The sequence below is a fragment of the Leucoraja erinacea genome, chromosome 26, assembly GCF_028641065.1.
Source record: "Leucoraja erinacea ecotype New England chromosome 26, Leri_hhj_1, whole genome shotgun sequence".
Taxonomy (NCBI): Eukaryota; Metazoa; Chordata; class Chondrichthyes; order Rajiformes; family Rajidae; genus Leucoraja; species Leucoraja erinaceus.
Window position 1 is genome coordinate 13,187,846 of NC_073402.1, and position 21,244 is coordinate 13,209,089.

At 40.4% G+C, this 21,244-nt stretch overlaps 1 protein-coding gene across 1 annotated transcript in view; it reads left to right on the top strand.

Moving 5' to 3' along the window:
* csmd2 (CUB and Sushi multiple domains 2) overlaps nucleotides 1-21,244 on the top strand; it is a 577,487-nt gene that overhangs the window by 371,423 nt on the left and 184,820 nt on the right. Inside the window, 2 exon segments of the mRNA XM_055656152.1 lie at nucleotides 6,107-6,223; nucleotides 17,748-17,957. Coding sequence (XP_055512127.1) covers nucleotides 6,107-6,223; nucleotides 17,748-17,957 — 327 coding nt within the window.

Genomic DNA, 21,244 nt, shown 5'->3' on the forward strand with positions numbered 1-21,244 from the left:
TTTCTAAAGACATGTGAGTTTGTAGGTTAATTGGCTTCTGTAAATTGCCCCTAGTGTGTAGGATGGAACTAGTTGATGGGTGATCGTTGGTTGGTATGGATTGTTTCCATGACCTGTTTCGAATGGTCGGATATTTCGATTGTTTTGAATGGCCTGTTTCCATGCTGTATCCCTAAAACACAAACTAAAACTTTTATACTTTGTTGTAAACAAGGAGAGTATGTATCTGAATCAGAAGCATCAGAAACCTGCAGTGTGCTTTATTAAGCTGCTAGTGTACTTTTTGTTGAAAGGTCATTGACCATTAACTTTGTTTATCCCTCGACAGATGCTCACTGATCCCTGAGAACATTTCTTATAGTTTTTGTTATTATTTCAGCTTAAGTCCTGTTTCCCAGTAGAATTGGACTGATTTAGTGCTGTGGTAAAATTGTTTGATGCAACTAAATCTGTTTAAATAAGATAAGGTGGACCTCACAAAGGATAGAATGACCTGATACTGCCCTTATTTCTTATGTTCTAATGTTGCAGCACCACAAAATTCTTTATAATGATTATGGTGAAGTTGTTATCCTGTATTTTTGCACAGGGCTTACTGCATAATCCACTATGATTGTGGATCAAAGATGCATGGAAATGGCATACTTATGGTTTTCACATTTAATTGGATAGAATCTCTCTCTTTCTCCTTCTTCCTTCCTTCCTCTTCCTTCCCCTCTCCCTCTCTCCTCCCCCTTCTCCAACTCTTTCCCCCCTCTTCCCCTTCTTCCCCCTCCTCTCTCCCCCCTCCCTCTTCCCCCCTCCCTCTTCCCCCTCCCCCCTTCCCCCTTCCCCCCCCCCCCCCCCCCCCTCCCCTCTTCCCCCCTCCCTCTTCCCCCCCCTCCCTCTTCCCCCCCTTCCCCCCCCCCCCTCTTCCCCCCCCTCTTCTTCCCCTTCCCCCTCCCTCTTCCCCCCTCCCTCTTGCCCCCCCTCTTTCCCCTCTTTCCCCCCTCCCTCTTCCCCCCCTCCCTCTTTTCCCCCCCTCCCTCTTCCCCCCTCCCTCTTCCTTCCCCCCCTCCCTCTTCCCCCCCCCTCCCCCCCCCCCCCCCACTCCCCCACCCCCCCCCCCCCTCTTCCCCTCCCTCTCCCCCCCTCCCTCTCCCCCCCTCTCCCCCTAACCCCCACTCCCTCCCCCCCCCCCCCCCCCCTCTCCCCCCCTCCCCCCCCCCTCCCTCTTCCCCCCCTCCCTCTTCCCCCCCTCCCTCTTCCCCCCCCCTCCCTCTTCCCCCCTCCCTCTTCCCCCCCTCCCTCTTCCCCCCCCCCTCCCTCTTCCCCCCCCCCCTCTTCCCCCCCCCCTCCCTCTTTCCCCCCCTCCCTCTTCCCCCCCCCCCCTCTCTTCCCCCCTCCCTCTCCCCCCCCCTCCCCCCCTCTTCCCCCTTTCCCCCCCTCCCTCTTCCCCCCCCCCCTCCCTCTCCCCCCTCCCTCTTTCCCCCCCTCCCTCTTCCCCCCCCCCCCCCTCCCCCCCCCCCCCTCCCCCCCTCCCCCCCCCCCCCCCCCCCCCCCCCCCCCCCTCCCTCCCCCCCCCTCCCCCCCCCCCCCCCCCCCCCTCCCCCTCTCCCCCCCCCCCCCCCCCCCCCCCCCCCCCCCCCCCCCCCCCCCCCCCCCCCCCCCCCCCCCCTCCCTCCCCCCCCCCCCCTCCCCCCCCCCCCCCCCCCCTCTCCCCCCCTCTTCCCCCTCCCTCCCCCTCACTTCCTCTCACTCTCTGGTTGTTAAGGAGTAGGGTTGATGAAGTGCAGGTGAGTTCATCTAATTCCGACTAACTGGATGTAGCTTTTGCTCCTCTGGCTGTGGCTTCAGATAAGAGCCTTGTCCATGGTGCTGGTCTTTTCCTGCAGGCAGATGCTGTCCATGGTGCCCCTCCTGACCTGCCGGCCATTTGCTGGGACCTGAGCAGCATTAGGGAGATGTTGGCACTGTATGTTTTTGATATTTGGAACACCATTGGCCAGGAAACCATGGATACCTTCCCTTCTCTTCCACATGGTGTCATGAAACCTTTTATTTCAATTACTCATTCAATCCTATTTTTTTTAATGACTTTCCCCCCACTGCCTAATTCCCAAATTGTGCTAATTAATGATTTAGTTAAACAACATAGATTTTACTTGTTTGTGCTGAAATGTCGCATGACCATCGGTCTCTCGTTCCATTATAACCCACTCATTTGGCTCCTTTGATGCCCATGGAATCATAGGTTGAGAGGAGAGTTTAGCTGATGGTTCACGCTGCTGTTGAGAGCAGCCAGACATCCCCAAATAGCTCATCTACAGTCTGTTAGCAATAGTTTTTGGTATACCTCTTATCCATAAAATGCTGCAAGGTGCATTGCAAAGAAGAAGAAAGTTGTACCTCAAAGTGAAAGCTCTGATTTTCATCAGAAATTTCAACTTTGAGGTCTCGAAGGTGAGGAGGAGCTGAGTTTGAAAAGGTGAATGCATTATTTGGTTAGGAACATCATATTTCATCTCAGTAATATTAAGTCAACATCTCTTTCTGTGCACTATAATACTCTCTCCATTAGTATTATGGATTTAATGTGACTAAATTGCATTATCAGCACAGAACAATTCCGAATTTGAATGCCTTCTGGAATCTCACACAGAAAAAAAAACATTGAGTAATGTAAAAAAAATGACGAGATTGCCCTTCTGAAGATGAGGTTAACGTATGTAGTTGAATTGATCAGCATGATAGATTTACAGTCATTTAACCAAAACTGCACCTGATCTAGTTACCACAACACAACTGATCACATTGCAGAAGTGAAAACCACAACACCTGAGAGACTGAATCTGCAGGCAATGGAATTTTTTTTTTTGGAACGAGGAGGGAGTGAATGGCAAAATACTCTTACTTACTGAATCAAGGCTATTATGTGTCTAAATTGAGGTCAAGCTGACAATGTGGTATGTCATGTCAGCCACAGTCTGCCGACCTTAACAATGTTAAAGAACCATGACTTGCAGTGCAAAAGCTCTTCCCTCTACAATTCATTTTCATGCTATAGATTTCCTTTGCAGCCCTGATGCTGTGTATAAATGTTTAATGTAATTTCCCTTCGGAACAAATGAAGGAGCTAAGGAGGGAGGCAAAGCTCCCCCTTACCACCCCCCCCCCCCCCCCCCCCCCCCCCCCCCCCCCCCCCAGGCAAAACAAAAAACTGTTGTTGATGTAAACAACATAGCAAATGGTTCTTGCAAGCACTGCAGATGCATTTATATGCTGCGGCTGGGCAGATAAATGCAAAATCTATCTTCCTGATTCGAATACACACAAAATACCTTGATTCTCTATAAATAATCATCTTTCTGGTGTCTGTAAGATGCTGCAGGAGCTATGTTTGCAAAAACCTTATCAACCAAATATAATGACTTGCAGATTAATATTTGCTGCTGCAAAATTGATTTTCTAACTCAATTGTGTATTCCGGCGTATTTTAAATACATTTTTGATTCCTGCAATGAAATGTCTGAATTCCACTCTGTGCTTCCTCGCTTCCCTGTGTCTCCCTTCCTACTCGAAAACCACATCTGCAAACATTTCAGGGAGAAATTTAAGGGCATGAAGTTGTGCCTCCCTCAATGTGTTTATTGACTTTTCTCCTGAACGCGATGCACTCCTATCATACAGTAAATGCTATTGCCTGTCATACTATACGTAACAAAAACAATATGGAAATGTACAACAATGTTAATAATCACAACATCTTTCATGCCCACCAATTTATTTGACAAAATGTGAGGGACTAATTCACACCTATGGCCTAGTTCACATGTTTAGCTTAATCCGCTTCCTGGGCCTTGTCTCCATTTGCTTGAGTATCATTTGTGAGTTGTAGCATTCAGTGAAGAACCAGGCAAGAATAAGGCATTAACAACGTGTGGACAGACAGGAATCTATCTTGTTTATCATGGTTTTGAACTATCTTTCTGCAGTTCATTAAATGTTAATGAGGGAATTCTTCTGTTTGGCCTCTTACTCTCGATCCCTCCGAACCACCTCCACAAACCTCTGTTGATCACTAAAGTTTTAATATATTGCGACATGTGCAATTTCAGTTCACTGATGGTGGTAGTGTTAAATTGGACAACAATGAATGACAAAACTACATGATCAAAGCAGAACAATTATAAATGGGGCCATTGAATTTATATAAAGCAAAAACTGAATACATTTTGTTTAAGAATAACTGGGAAGATGAAATGTTAACCAGGGGCAACACATATTGCTAACTTGTTGCTTAATCCATGCATTTACAGCAGAGGTGAGTGGGATGCATTTGTATAAAATAAATTGACCGATTGTATCTAATGGTGTCTTTGAGTTTTTGGTGTCTTACTCCTCAATCCAAAGGCACATTACCACTGACATCTGCAATATTTGGAATAAGTGTGCAGAGAATAGAAAACTATTATATGTCCAGGGGTATCTAATGAATAATTGAACATCGGTCTGTGACCTGAAAAAAGACTAATAATCCAACGTGCCCAAGACCTTAAGAATGTTCTTAAAATGGAGAACCGTGGATTAATTAAGTTTTCAAATGTGTTTATATTTGCTCCTGTTAAAGGCTTTTGAGCATGGACTAAAGTTACTTGAATTAATTTTCAATAAACAGTGGATGCCTAAGGGTTTTTTTTTGTGAATCGATAAAGATGATATCCTTTAAGATCTAATGAGAGATATGTAGTGAATGGTTAACAGAGTCTAGCAACTTATGTTTTATGGATAAGTCGGATAAAAAGCAGGGGATAGAGTTAAGGGCAGCAGGTGAGGGAGGGGTTACCGTAGAATCTACTCATCAGTAGCCTCCATTCAATGTGGATCAGTACCCAAACTGGTGTTATAATTATTCAAGCTTCGTCCAGCAGAACAGATGCTTTTTTTCTGCTCATATTGTTTGTACATTGAAATATTTGTGATAGAGAGGGGGAGGGAGAGAAAGAGAGAGAGGGGGAGAGGGGGAGAGAGAGAGGGAGAGAGAGACAGACAGACAGACAGACAGACAGACACTTGGCCACACCAACCGACATGACCCATCTACAGGAGTCCCACTTGCCTGCATTTGGCCAAAAACCTGCTAAACCTGCCCTATCCATGTTCTTGCTTCTTAAATGTCCCTGCCTCTACTGCTTCATCCATCCTATTTAAACTGTTTTAAATGTTTGAGGTGCATGTCTGGTCTGCAGTGTGTTTAGTATTTTATAGCTTCTAATTTTATGACTTTTCTGTACAAAAAAGTTTTGAGACGTTTTAAAAATATTACAAAATGTGGTATCGTCAATCATTTGGCTTTAGGAGAAAAAATACCGAATAAAACTCCTGTCATTCATTGGGAATTTTAGTGGGTGAGGTAAACCTTGCTCAACACTTAAACTCATGGTGGCATTTTCATTAAAATTACCAAAGATCATATTTGATTTTCCCCATCAGTTTATTTCTGTTAAGTTGATAAACTGAATATAAACCTAATAACTATTTAGATTCCAGTTAACTAGGTTCTGGTGTGAAGGTGTTGATTGAAAAGATTCTTGAACTGGGAGGCCTCAGGCCATTTTGAAATTAGGCCCCAAGTCTCTGTATAAATAGGACTTTGGCCTGAAGCTGAGATTTAAGAAGAAGTCTGGTGTGGCAAAAGAGTAAAGATAATTGATTGATGTCAATGAACATTGGCAACCCTATGGCACCACATCTGCAGTTTTGTATAATTTGTTTTGAAGTGTTATAGAAATGGTACTATTGCTGGTGCAGTTCTTTAAGAATCATGTGCGGAGTTGTTGAATTTGGAAGACCGCTAAAAAAGGCATTGTAACATAATTTAGAAGTCCTCGTTTTAACAAAACCTTAGTCTTCTTCACCAGCAAGCATTGGATCTAATTTCAGATGCAACCTACCAGCTCAGAACACTGGCCTTCAAAATTAATCCTCTTCTCACTATATGAATTGGCAAGATGAGGGGTATAAGATTCCTTTGTACCCTTGCCTTTCCTCATTTGAAACCTTAAGCACTGCTCCTGCTTCTTAATTCTTGATCTACACATTTGTTTTATTTGTTTCTTCCTTCAAGCACAATGTGGAGGGATTTCCATGGATGTCAATGATGTAATCCTGAGTCCAGGTTTCCCAGGAAACTATCCCAGTAGCATGGATTGTGTTTGGAAGATTTCACTTGAAGTTGGATATGGTAAGTTACATGGTGAGAAAGGGAGAAGCCTTCTCATCTGCTGTCGCATGCTGCATTCAGCAAACGGTACAAAGTATAATTTCAACAAACAAAGTTATTTGTCTTGTTGAGGATTTTCATATGGGGTCGAATGTTAGAAGCAAAACTGAACAATGACATTCTGCTACTTCATCTTGATGCTTTTGGGACAACAGATGACATACTTTCTCCTCAAGTGATGGTTCAAGGCAAACAAAAGAAACACAGTGTACTCTCAAATGAAAGAGTTCTGGCAGTCAGTCAAATAATTCATCAAATTATCAACATCACACAATATTCCCCTGATAATACAGACAGAAAACTGACGTGTTCTTTATTCCGCATAAATATATTTATTCAGCAAGATCTCAGTGGTGCAAAAGTTCAGAGAATCATGACATTATATTGTCAATCATTATATTGTTAATTATATGAACATTTGCACAGTGGCAAAGCCCAAACATTCAGTGCTAGTTTTTTTTTACATACAAAATATCAGCATTAATATTTTTTGGATAGAGGTGGATAAACAACTGGATTCACATTAGTGATTAAATTCCTTACCAAATTGTCACGTTGCTTTTGGAATGATGATACCGTGGTGGGACACAATCTATTAATTTATGTTTTGTGGTTTATGTTTAATTCCATTCAGGGGAACATTTACAGCATGTGATGGTAAGTTATTTGATGCTGCTGGAAGGTTAAATAATTGGATTGATATTAAATACTGTTTACGGTGCGACAATTGAAGAGATATTTCAGGCTGATTATGATTTTGGAGCTTCTGACCTGATTTTAAGAGTGTTGTGAAATCCAGCAATGTACCTTGGGGCTGGGGTTTTTATCTGACCCCAGCAATTAGTTGGTGGAGCAGAAGTCCATAAATGTTGATGACGTGCATTTGTTAGATGAAGTTAGCTGTGGGCATCGATCACTCCAGCGTATTTTAAGATCAAAACACCATTGTCTACATGTCGGCATATACCCAACTGATTATGCAATGATGCAAGCTTGTGAATATTCTAATAGTTCTGTGAATTTCAGATGGGATAGAAGCCACTTGTGGCCATCGTTCTCGTTGTGTGCCTCATTCAAATAGATAAATCAGCACACCAGCTATAGAGAAAGCACAAAACCTGATCTTTGCCCAAATATCAATGTAATGTTCAGTGGACTTTTGTAACTCACTCAGCACCGGAAACATGGCAACTCTTGTGTACTGCCTAGGTCTGGGATGTCAAACTACAGGCCCACAGGCCACATCCGGCACGCGAAGGGGACCAATCCGGTCTGCGGGATGATTTGGCGGGAAAAAAAGTATATTCATGACCATTTATTATGTATCTGTATGGTAGCTGCTCTCTCTCGCCACTCTCTATCCCACTGCTATCTATGCCTCCTGCTGCACAGGCAGGGGAGCTCCCGTCCTCCACTCTGTGATTGGCCCGCGGTTGACAAGGGGACGGTTGCACCCGGATGTCAAACAGACAATATGACGGCGCTGAGCTCCCCTTGGCCTCGGGCTGGCTAGCTGACAGACATTCGTGCATGCAGCCGGCCCATGTGAAATCACATTTTGCCAAATCCAGCCTGTGAACTAAAATGAATGACTGAATTAATAGGTTTATTGGCCAAGTATATTCACATACAAGGAATTTGCCTTGGTGCTCCGCTTGCAAGTGACAACATGACATACAGTGACAATTAAGAATAACACATAAAACATTTTAATTAATAATAAAACATTATCGATTAAACATGTGAAATAATTAAAATACCAGAGCAAAAGGAGGCGACACATTTTTGGTTATTGAGTAGAGCTACTACTCATGGTAAAAAGCTGTTTTTATGTCTGGCTGTGGCAACTTTGACAGTCTGGGACCGCCTTCCAGAGGGAAGTGATTCAAAGAGTTTGTGACCAAGTTGAGAGGGGTCAGAGATGATCTTACCCACTCGCTTCCTGGCCCTTGCAGTGTACAGTTTGTCAATGGAGGGAAGGTTGCAGCCAACAACCTTCTCAGCTGATTGAACGATGTGCTGCAGCCTCCGGATGTCGTGCGTGGTGGCTGAGCCAAACCAGACCATGATGAAGAAGGTGAGAACAGACTCTACGATTGCCGTAGAGAATTGGACCACCACTGCCTGTTACAGATTGTGATTCCACAGCTGTGCAGGACGTACATCCTTTGTTGTGCCTTTTAGACTGTGGAGTCGATTGTGACCCCCCATTTAAAGTCTTTGGAGATAATGGTACCCAGGAACTTAAAATACTCCACTGTGGTGTTGTTGATGGTGAGTCAGGGAGTGGAGGAGGAGCTCTCCTAAAGTCCACACTCAACTCCACTGCCTTGAGCTCCAGGTTGTTGTGATGGCACCAGGACGCCAGCCGTGTCACTTCCTGTCTGTAGGCAGATTCCGTCCCATCCTGGAGCCCAATCAGGGTTGTGTCTTCCTCAAACTTGAGAAGCTTGACAGAGGTGTCTGTGGAGGTACAGTCATTGGTGTAGAGAGAGTAAAGGAGAGGGGAGAGTATGCAGCTTGCGGTGCTCCTATGTTGAGGGTCAACGGGTCCATGATGTGCCTTCCCAGCCTCACATGCTACTTCCTGTCTGTTAGGAAGCGGGTGATCCACTGACAGAGGGGTTCAGGCACAGTCAACTTGGAGAGTTTGGAGTGTAGTAGCTCTGGTACAATGGTGTTGAATTCTGAGCTAAAATCAACAAACAAAATCCTCACATAGGTCCCCTGGTGATCTTGATGCTGGATGATGAAGTACAGGCCCAGGTTGACTGCATCATTACAGGTCTATTGGCCCAGTATACAAACTGCAGTGGGTCCAGTGATATTTTTCAGCTTGGCCAGCACAAGTCTTTCAAGGGTCTTCATAACCACAGAGGTCAGTGCGATATGCCCTTAATCTCTTTTGGGGTACAGGGACAATAGTGGAGACTTTGAAGCAGGCAGGGACAGTACAGGTTTGCACGGACTGGTTGAAAACGTCTGTGTATACCGGTGCCAGTTTTTTCTGCACAGAGCTTGAGAATAGAGGGAGAAACATTGTCCGTCTTGGAGATTTCCGGCTTCTCTGTCTTCTGAACAGCCTCTCCAGCTCCAGATGGAGAAGTGGCCACATTGATGTTGGGCAGCAAGGAGGGGGTAGGTAGTGGATGAGGGCCCAGTCTTTTTCATTCAGGCTGTAAGTGGGTGAGTTTGACACCCCTGGCCTAGGTGAAGTCGGCTGTGTGATTTTACCGGGTTGTATGAAAAACTAAAGCATTTCAACTCTGCCTAGGTACACGTGACAATAAAGTAACATTGAATCCTTTTACTTTGCAATTGAGGCAATAGCAACTTGTACTGGGACACTGCATGGCAATTAATTTCCCCAATCATTGACAGGCTTGTTTATAGCACTCATACTTTGAAGGCCATTTGTACACAATAAATAATGTTCTTATTATTTGTTGATCATCTTTTATGATATATTACCTCAAGGAACATTTAATGGATTTATACCCCATGACAAATAGTCAAAATTAGTTTCACTCTAATTGTTCTTACTTCAATGTATCTCCTTGAATTATTATTTGCTTTCTCTGCTGCCTCTTATACTGGTTATACATTTTATTAGTGATTGCCTTGTTAATTTATTTTTTGCCTTCATCAATGACGTGTATCACACACAAATTATTTTATCAAACTTGATTTATAATCTTTTGATTGGATCAAGATTCATCACATCTTATTACTTGATTCAGAATTACTCACTGCAAACATATTTAGATATCATCCGCAAATGATTGTATCATTTATTCCACTCATTTGGAAAACAGTGGCCATTTAAATGTGTATTGCATCTTGGTCAGTAAACATTCCTTCTCACAGGCTGTTGCACTAATTGATTCATGTGAGCTGCCAGAAAAACAGTAATTACTGATTCAGGGATGTAATAGACAGACTCGGAATTTTATTCCTGTTTTGATCATTGATGACCTAATGAATCGGCGACAAAAGGAAGTTTTCTCCGTTCTAATGTTAAAATTCTATAATTGACTAGACATAAAAGTTGATGTTTACTGGGAGTTATCCAAGATATTGACACGCATGTCATATCACTATAATGTACATACTGTAAATTACTTATCTATAGTGATCCCTTCTTTTTAACAAACTCCCTGTTTGTTCTCTTATCTTCATCTTCATCTGAGGTTATGTTGTCCACTCCCACTCCACCAGAACAACACAGGCCATCAATGGAATGTTAAGTGCTGCATTGTCAGAGGTGCAAATAAACCAAATTCCTATCTCAGTGGTTAGAAACATCCTAAAACTACCAATGAAATATAAGCAGAGATATTTTCTGAATTGGTCTTCAATATTCCTACCTCAATAATTATCATGAAAATAAACTAATTACTTGTTTATCATATTTATCATTTGTGGAATGCTGCTGTGCAAAATTTGACTGATGCCTTTGCCTGCATTGACTACATTTCAAACGCAATTCATTTGCAATAAATCACTTTAGGTCCTCCTGAGGATAATAATAATAATAATGGATGGGATTTATATAGCGCCTTTCTAGATACTCAAGGCGCTTTACATCGCATTATTCATTCGCTCCTCAGTCACACTCGGTGGTGGTGAGCTACTTCTGTAGCCACAGCTGCCCTGGGGCAGACTGACAGAAGCGTGGCTGCTAATCTGCGCAATACGGCACCTCCGACCACCACCAATCACTCACACACATTCACACACATTCACATGCATTCACACGCAGGCAAAGGTGGGTGAAGTGTCTTGCCCAAGGACACAACGACAGTATGCACTCCAAGCGGGACTCGAACCGGCTACCTTCCGGTTGCCAGCCGAACACTTAGCCCATTGCGCCACCATGTCATATCCTGTATAAATGCAAGTCTGCTCCTCAAATTTGTCTAGCTTTGATGGATAGGCATGTGTTCACATCTTACACATTTCTGCAGATAAGTGCTTGCACATATTTCAGTTTCAGTTCTCATATAACTGGATACTATGTTTGGTTTGATGTGCAAATATGTCAACCTCTCTATCCCAGTTACTTTGCAATCAGATGCTAAATCATGAATGGCCTGACTTAGTTTAGTTTAGAGATACAATGCAGAAACAGAGCCTTCGGCCCACCAGCTCCACGCCACCCAACACCCCTGTATGCCAGCACTATTCTACATGCTCTAGGGACAATTTTTATACCAAGCCAATTAGCCTGAAAACCTGTACGTAGTTGGAGTGTGGGAGGAAACCGGAGCACCCGGAGAAAACCCACGCATATCATGGGAGGGAACGTACAAACTCCGTACAGACAGCCCCATAGTCAGGATCGAACCCGGGTCTCTGGCACTGTAAGGCAGCAACTCTACCACTGCGCCACTGTGCCGAATTGTTTGATAGAATCAACTGGAACTTTAAATGACCTCTCATGTAATTATTTCACTCTGTTGACTTGTTGCAGCACAGAGTGATACAGCAGAATTAACATCAGATGAGTTCTTCATAATGTCCACCTATATGTAAAAGGTATTTCTCAATGTGTTCAGATAAACAGTATCTTGCTGTGGTTAGTTTAATTGCTGTCAGAATCAGCTGTTTAATGCTTCATGAAAGAAATTGACTAATAGAGGAACAATCAGTATGGTATGCGGTTAAGATGTTTTATTTAGTACGATAATATGAGCAAAATTGGACCTGTTTGATGTGTTTGAGTTGACTGCAGAAACCCCCATCCTGATTTCAGCTAGCTGTGAAAACGGGTTTTTTAATTAAATTCTGATACTGGAGCAAAGTTTAGGCTGCTTGTTTTGTTTCTGTGGTGAACTGATGGTTATACTTTACGTCATCAAATGAAAAAAAACAGAAAATCATTAACAGTCCAATGAACAGACATCAGAAAGTGGGCAAGTATGAGCATAGAAAAGTGAATTGCAAAGCCAATGCCAATGCCAATGCAAATCTTAAATCAGTGCCTTCTAGTGTATTAACTGGTGTAGAGTAAGAATCCATAAGCTCTGGCCTTGGAAGACCAAAGGGGAATGGGAAGCAAGCAAAGAAATCTTGTTATGTTAAATGTCAAACTTTGTCAATTTACCTGTTATTTGTGTTAAATAAAATCTGCTCTTTTTAAACATATTTGGAAAATAAAACCCTTATGGACAATTAGTGCACTGAGGAGGGGAATATGAAGATACTCAGAATTTGAAGAGGAAACTTTGTAATAGTTCCACGGATTGATAAATTACAAACTAACGGAAGTGGTCTCTCATAATTATCACTAAGTTACAAAGTTTACCATACAAAATATGGAAATGTAGAATCCATCTCACCCAGCTTGCTCCACATACAAATAAATGGTGGGTTTTGGGGCAATTTTAGCATCCATTGCGCAATTTATTATTGATACATGAGCTATTGAGGAGCATAGATAGGAAATGTAGATCAGCCAGTAGCATCTAATCAAGGGTATCAAGGTAGACAGCAGGAGAATGGGGTTGAGAAGGAAAGATAGATCAGCCATGATTAAATAACAGAGTAGACTCGATGGGCCGAATGGTCTAATACTGTTCCAAGACCATAGGAAGAGCAGGGCTAAGGTGCTGAGTGGCCTATTCCCATTCCTGTGGTACCCCTATTATCTCAATATAGAATATTGTTCAGCTATTTAATTGTTATAGAAAGCCACAAACATGTATTTTATTTGTATTGGAAGGAACTGCAGGTGCAGGTTTAAACCGAAGATGGACACAAAAGGATGGAGTAACTCAGCGGGTCAGACAGCATCTCTAGAGAAAAGGAATAGGTGATGTTTCGGGTCGAGACCCTTTTTCAGACCTGTCTAAATATGGGTGTTGAACCGAAACATCAACTATGTATTTTATTTGAATTAGATTGGTTCCACTCACGTTATATTTTGAGATATGTTTGTATCTGTAAAAACTCCTCTTGTAAAATATACATTTGTATTGTACAAAAATACAAGTTCCTTACATACAAAAGAAGTAAATCCAACCATTGCACTAAATTACTAATTGCTGTAAAGTGTGAATACTTGGTAAAGAGAACAAGAATGATATTTATCAGCAACATTAAATGTTAGAAAGCTTTTAGGAATGCCAATTTGACAAGCCTCTTTGTTGAGGAAAAGAAAAGAGACACATAACATGATCATTTTCAACAACTATTGTAGATAATGTGGGGAGGCATTTAGTATCATTTCTGGCATATCATTCTGTGCTTGCACGAAGTGTCATAGAGTCATACTGTGTGGAAATAGGCCCTTCATTCCAACTTGCCCACACCGGTCAACATGTCTCATCGACACTAGTTCTTGCCTGTGTTTGGCCCATATCTCTCTAAACATGTCCTATCCATGTATCTGTCCAAATGTTTCTCAAACGTTGCGATAGTCCCTGTCTCAACTACCTCCTCCAACAGTTTGTGTGAAAAAAATAGGTTCCGTTTAAAAAATAAATATTTCCCCCCTCACCTTAAACCTATTGCCTCTGGTTCTTGATTCACCTACTCTGGGCAAGCGACTGTGTGTCTACCAGATCTATTCCTCTCATGAATTTGTACAATTCTGTAATATGAAAGAAATGAATGAAAGTTTCATTCAGTGAGCAGAGGTTTCTCAGGCAGTTTTTCAGAGAGAGTAAATGGCCTGTCCCACTTGGCAGTTTTTTCGGCGACTTCCGGCATCATTGACCGACGTATCAGGTCACCGAAAAATACACGCATGACGACGTATGACGCGGCGGTGATGCAGCGTGAAGACGTATGATGCGTGGTGTTTTTTTGTCGCCGCTGGATTTTGAAATGTTCAAAATCTTTTGGCGACACTGATATGACGCCGGCAAAATCGGCGAGTGGGACAGGCCCCTTTAATTCTTCAATGTTCAGTGGTGTACCTCTTTGTCTTCAAAGAGAAGTACCTGGCAGTGTTATTTTTTTATTGAATTCTGATTATTTTTCGAAGGCACAATGTGGCAGATAGATATTGTTCTATAAAAAATAATGTTAAATATGTTTCATTTGTTCAAATGTATCTCCTGCTGCGACCTAATTATTGATTTAGTTCAACCAATGAAAACAAAAAATTATCCTCCACGAGAAGGTCCATTATGAACACTCTGATTTAGAACCCTTCTTTCCTATATTTTCTTAAATAAATTAGCTCCCTGTTCCTTACTATGACCAGGCATCCAAACATTTATTATTTTTACATGAACTTTGCAGCATCTAAAGGTTCTTCTGAAGAATATCACAGTTCAACTGAAGAATGTTCTTACCAAACCAATGCTGAGGTTGGAATGTGCTTTAATGGTCTGCTGAGACTCAGTGGCTCTATCATTTCCTGATAAATCTGCCAATTCAACACAGACTGACATTTGCGTTTAGAACACCTGTTAACGATGTGTCAGCCGTAAAATTCATTGGGCCATTAAACACAGCTCACCATGTGATATCAAACTTCCCTGCATTAAATGTTATTATCATTTTGAGGGTGATTTTATCTTTCTATCACTTGGATAGTAAAATCAATGGGCAATTATTGTGCAAATCCAGCAAAACCTTTAGAATAGCAGGGAGACTAAGGCATAGATTTTGTTTATAGGATGAAACTGTGGAGGAGTTTAAATCGACATGCAAACGTCTCCAGATCCATAGTTTCCTGGCCAATTTGTGCATTGATAATATACACACAATTGATATGTTATTGATATTCAGGTAAGATTCGGCCTGATTAGATTCCTCTTCTTGAAAAACACATTTAGCTGAGAACAAGTGAATTGAGAAGGAAATACATCTTCGTTATTGTATGTTACACTAGTGTTTTTTTTTTTGTTTTTTTTTTAATATTTTATTAGAAGTAAGTACGATCATATGGCACCAAAGTATATATATTTTCATAATACATTTTATGTACAGCTTCTTATTGTTTTTGTTATATTAAAGAAATTAGAATAAGAAAAATAAATTAGATAGTAAAGGATAGAAAAGCGTGAGATATATAGTGTGTGAAGAAAAAGAAGAAAGACGAATGAGTGAAGAAACTTGAGAAAAAGAAAATATAAAAAGAGAATAAGACATTACATTTTTTTTGTTTTAAAGAGTAAGCAGATCATTTTTTATAATCTTGACCAACCCTCGTCCAGTCCTGAAACAGTTAGTTTTTACAATTGTGTTGCACCATATGATTCCAAAAAGACCACAAATGGAGACCAACTCGTTATGAATTGTTCTGATTTATCCATTAGGAGGAATTCGCATTTCCTCAAGATGTGCGGTGTCCAACATACTTGCAATCCACATTTTAAGCGTTGGACTAGTGTTCTTTTTACAAGGTCATCTTAAATAATGAGATCAAGAACCATGGGAGATATCAGAGATATCAAGAACCATGGGAGACATCTTGAACTTTTCCACCATTGGAATGAGAAAATACTTGAAAATTAATTCATCCTTTGTTGTGTTAATGACACCGTAGAGTGTTGTGGATGCGAGACTTTGCATCTGAAATTTATTCTGTGGAATATTGCAAGTGTGAAAGGAAAACACAAAGTGCCAGAGTTACTCATTGGGTCAGACAGCACTCGGGAGCTTCTTCAGACTAATTGCAGGAAGCGGGAAGATTGTTCCCGATGTTGGGGAAGTCCAGGACAAGGGGTCACAGCTTAAGGATAAGGGGGAAATCCTTTAAAACCGAGATGAGAAAAAACTTTTTTCACACAGAGAGTGGTGATTCTCTGGAACTCTCTGCCACAGAGGGTAGTTGAGGCCAGTTCATTGGCTATATTTAAGAGGGAGTTAGATGTGGCCCTTGCGGCTAAAGGGACCAGGGGGAATGGAGAGAAGGCAGGTTTGGGATACTGAGTTGGATGATCAGCCATGATCATATTGAATGGCGGTGCAGGCTCGAAGGGCCGAATGGCCTACTCCTGCACCTAATTTCTATGTTTCTATGTTTCTAATTGTAGTAGGGGGCGGAAAGCTGGAAAAGAGGTGGAACGGGATTAAATCTTGCGATTATAAATTTAGGGTAAATATTTCAATAGAAGAAAACTTTTAACTTGCAATTTTAATATTTCTTTGCTGCTCTGGGTGAATTGCCATTAGAAGAATACATGAAAGCTAGACAATATAAAAAGTACAGTGAGTAATTACAAGTTTGTAAATGATAAAGAAATGTGGATCGAGGGAGCAAAACTGAAGTGTCTTAAACCAGCACTTAAACACTTAAAATCACACCCTGACAGCTCATCACATTATATTATGTTTAATGACCAGATTTTATTGTGCTTTTGCACAGCCACTGCCTATCATGGTATGTACAGCCCGGTCAGTTATTATGCACTTAGCAAACACTCAGAAGGCAGAATTGAAATAGTGATTTAAGTATTACACATTTATTAAGAAATAATGTGATTTGGTATTGCACCTCATTTATATTCAACAACATGCAATGTTTTCTTCAGGTTCTTTAATGGGATCCATCTTATCCATGACTGAAGTCATTTTTGAATAAACATGAGAGAATGCAGTAATGTTTTGGATAGCTACAAAAAGACTCACTTGTATGAATTTTGAGCTTATTTCATTTTCTTCCATTGAAATTCTCATAGCAACAGTCAATTAAATGCCACTCCCTTTCCTTGATATCTGGTTCATTTCTGGTGCAACATCTCCTAATGGTTCTCTGAAGTGAATCTTCATTATGAAATTCTCAACCTCATTTTTTGGTCAGCACAAGGGAGTAATGTTCTTACAGAAGGACTGGTCTACCAGGTTTATTTATTGTGATGTTACTGCACCCCCATCCACAATTCATTAATGTTATTAGATGCGTTCATTTAATAATTTATCTGTCAGTGGGTTCTATGGAAAGTAAAATTGGAACATTTATTCTTTGAGTATCAGGTGTATTTCCTTCTGAGCTCCTCATTGGAAAAATGAAGCCCATTTTTAGGGAGTTACCCACTTTTACACTGCCTTGTGGACTCATTGATATAGAGTCTGATATGTAAGGATCCATTATTGATTATGAGATCGTCAAGGTTTTCAAGAGGGAGTTAGATTTAGCTCTTATGGCTAAAGGAATCAAGGGATATGGGGGGAAAAGCAGGAATGGGGTACTAATTTTAGATGATCAGCCATGATTATATTGAATGGCTCAAAGGGCCGGATGGTCTACTCCTGCGCCTATTTTTCTATGGTTCTATGTTCTATGAAAAGCAATCTCCATCATAATCATAAGTACTGACTGCTTGTTTGTACAAAGAGAACGTGCTGGAATAATCGTAAAATATTTCTTTAGCACTGGGAAGTGTGGGATAACATAGTGTACGGGATGGTCAGTGATCGATGGCCAGTGTGGACTCAGTGGGCCGAAGGGCCTGTTTTCGTATTGTGCCTCTAAAACTAAACAAAAATCACTAAAACTCATGACTTTCATTGCATTTCTTGTTTCTAGGCACCTATATTGAATTTCTGAACTTCTCCACTGAACCTAACCACGATTTCATTGAAATTCGCAATGGGCCACATGACACGAGTTCTGTAATCGGCAGGTTCAGTGGAGCTGAACTTCCACCTCCTCTGATGTCGACGTCTCATGGGACAACCATATATTTCCACAGTGATCATTCCGAAAACAAACCAGGCTTCAAACTCATGTACCAAGGTAAGGCTTATGCAGATGTTGACAAGTATGTACTTATTTGTAGGAGTAGAGTTTCAAATCTGATTCATGGGAGCATGATTTCACCCCTGTAATCGTTAACCTAAGTTTCCACCAATGATCCTGAAGAGCAGAAATGTCCTTGCACATATCAACATTGATCAAGATGAATGACTCGGAGCAGACTAGAGTTGTGTGAGTTGAATAATATTACCCTTGTTACAAACAAAACTATTTTTTAACTAGGCAAATGGAGAATTCAGAGAATATCATTCAATATCAGTTCAGTCCACAGGCATGGGTGAGGTGAGGCCTACAAAGGCCGTGTTTATTATATGGAAAAGAAAAACTAAAAAAAGTTTTAAGTATTTTCTATCGTTTAATGGTCAAACTTCTCGAACCAAAAAAAAACAGATGCTGGAAATCTTAAAAGCAGAATTTGCTGTAAATACTCAGCAGGAACTGTCTGTGGAAAAAGGATCGATTAATCTTTAAGAAAGAACTGCGGATGCTGGAAAAATCGAAGGTAGACAAAGAATGCTGGAGAAACTCAGTGGGTGAGGCAGCATCTATGGAGAGATGGAATTGGCAACGTTTCAGGTCGAGACCCTTCTTCAGACTGATTGATGCTTTAGATCTGGTACCATTCTTCAGAAATGAGAAAGAAAGAAACCAGTTAGTGTCTGTAGCAAGAAACAAATTAGTGTCTGCAGAAGGGAAGGACGGTGAGGCAGGGTAGTGGGTGGAATAAAGGTGATTTCTCTAAAAGGGTGATAAAATGTGGTAAGATAAGGTAAAATAGGTACGATTAAGCTTCTTAATTTGTGTAATGTGTCACTAATGCTGTATAGTCTGGGCAATATTGTGTAGTCTGACTGTACAACAAAAAAGGGATAATAGGAAGGTAGGCAAAAAATATCGTTCTCATTCAAACAGAAATAAAAAAATCAATGTATTTAAAGGTGGACAATCCAGTACTGAGTCTTGCAGGTTGCAATGTTGCACAGACTGAAAATGAGATGTTGTCGTTCAAGTGCAGGAGACTATAGAGTGGAAGGCCACTGTGAGATTGGGATGGCGAATTAAAGTGGCATAAAACTGGAAACGCCACTAGACTGACACAAGAGCTCCTCAAAGCTATCACCCTGTAATTCTCCACAAAGCAATCGCCCAATCTACCTTTAATTTCCCCACTGTAGAGGAAGCCACATTGTGAACACTGAATGCAGTACAATATATTGGATTAAGTGCAATGATGTCTATAAATTTGTATGATTGGCCTTAAAAAAGATTTGTTAGGGCTTTTTTGAGATAAGCAGCATCTTTCTAATTCTTTGTGTGTCATTGTACATTGGTCGACTGCTAATGGATTAGGTCAGCTGACTGGTATCACTTGCCCAGAGCTAAAGCTGCTTTTTGAATCAGTTACATGAGTGAGGTTTCCCATTAACTAACTTATTGCAAAGTGAACCCATTTGTATGAACAGAACAGTATCAATTAATGCATGGATAAAATTATTATATAACAAACCCACGGCTAGAATATTAACTAATAATATACTATCTACGAAATTCCAATTAACAAGGGGCAATAGACAAAGATGTTCATTATCACCGCTGTTATTCGCTCTGGTAATTGAACCTTTAGCTGAAAACATTAGAACACACCCGGATATATACGGTTATAATACAAAATATTCAAATAACAAAATATCCTTATACGCAGACGATGTATTACTGTATATCACAAAACCCCAAATCAGTATACCAAACATATTAAATCTAATTGAGGACTTTGGATCTTTCGTAGGATACAGAATAAACTGGAACAAAAGTGAAATTATGTCGATAAAATCAAAAGACTCAACACATCTCTTGAAATTCCCCTTTAAAATAGCCACAGAAAAATTTAAATATTTAGGAATTGAAATCACTAGAAATTATCACGCAATGTTTAATGCCAATTATAGCCCCTTATTTAAGAAACTAAATAATCTAATCAAATTCTGGAAAACGCTCTCGATGTCTTTAATAGGTCGAATTAATGCTATAAAAATGATCTTTTTTACCACAAATCCTATATTTATTTCAATCAATTCCAATATATCTTCCAAAACAGGTTTTCAAAAAACTAGACTCAGACATTACAAATTTTATATGGGATTACAAATCCCACAGAATACAAAGAGTACACCTTAGTAAACCAAAAGAGATGGGTGGTCTAGCGCTCCCTAAATTTATGTACTATAATTGGGCAGTAAATATTAAAAATATGATTCACGTGCTGGACAACTCTGCCCAGCAGGTGGACTGGATTGTAATGGAGAGAGAGGACTGCTCTCCATGTACTACAGGAGCGACTCTCCTCTCACCAATGAATCTGAATAACAAAAATTATAATAAAAATCCAATGATACATAGCACAATTAGAACTTGGAAACAAATAAAACAGAATCTAAAATTAAGAAATCTATCTCTTTTAATGCCAATAGTCAATAACCCGTCGTTTAAACCCTCAATTATAGATAAATCATTTACACAATGGGAAAGAATGGGAATCAAAACGCTCGGAGACGTATGAATTAGGAAAATTATTATCATTTCAACAATTACAACTGAAATATAATTTGAAAAATAATCAATATTTTAAATATCTTCAAATCCGTGACTATCTGAAAAAATACACAAAAGACTATCATAACATGCCCCCAGACTTATTGGATGAAGCCATGAAGACAAAGGCTGAATCAGCAAATCTAATATCATACTTATACAACATTATTTTAAATATAGAAATACCTACAACCGATGGTATTAGAAGAGACTGGGAACAAGAACTAGCTATAAAAATTTCAAAAGAGAGCTGGGATAAACACTTACTATATGTGCATAAATGCTCGATCAACGTACGACATACTCTAATTCAATATAAAACATTACATAGACTATATTATTCAAAAACTAAAATAAATAAACTTTTCCCCAATGTCTCACCCATTTGTGATAAATGTCAGTCACAAGAAGCTAACATAGCGCACTCTTTTGTTTTCTGTATAAAAATTAAAAAATTCTGGAACGAAATATTTGAAATCTTCACAAAATTATTTAAAATAAAACTTGTACCAAAAGCAGAATGGATCATTTTTGGAATATCGGAAGGTAACCCCGAATTAAACGTGTTTCAAAAGAACTTACTTAATTACGGGCTAATAATGGGAAAAAAACTTATACTCAAATTTTGGAAAAATGCTCCAATACCAACAATAAAAATGTGGATTTCAAACATGTTC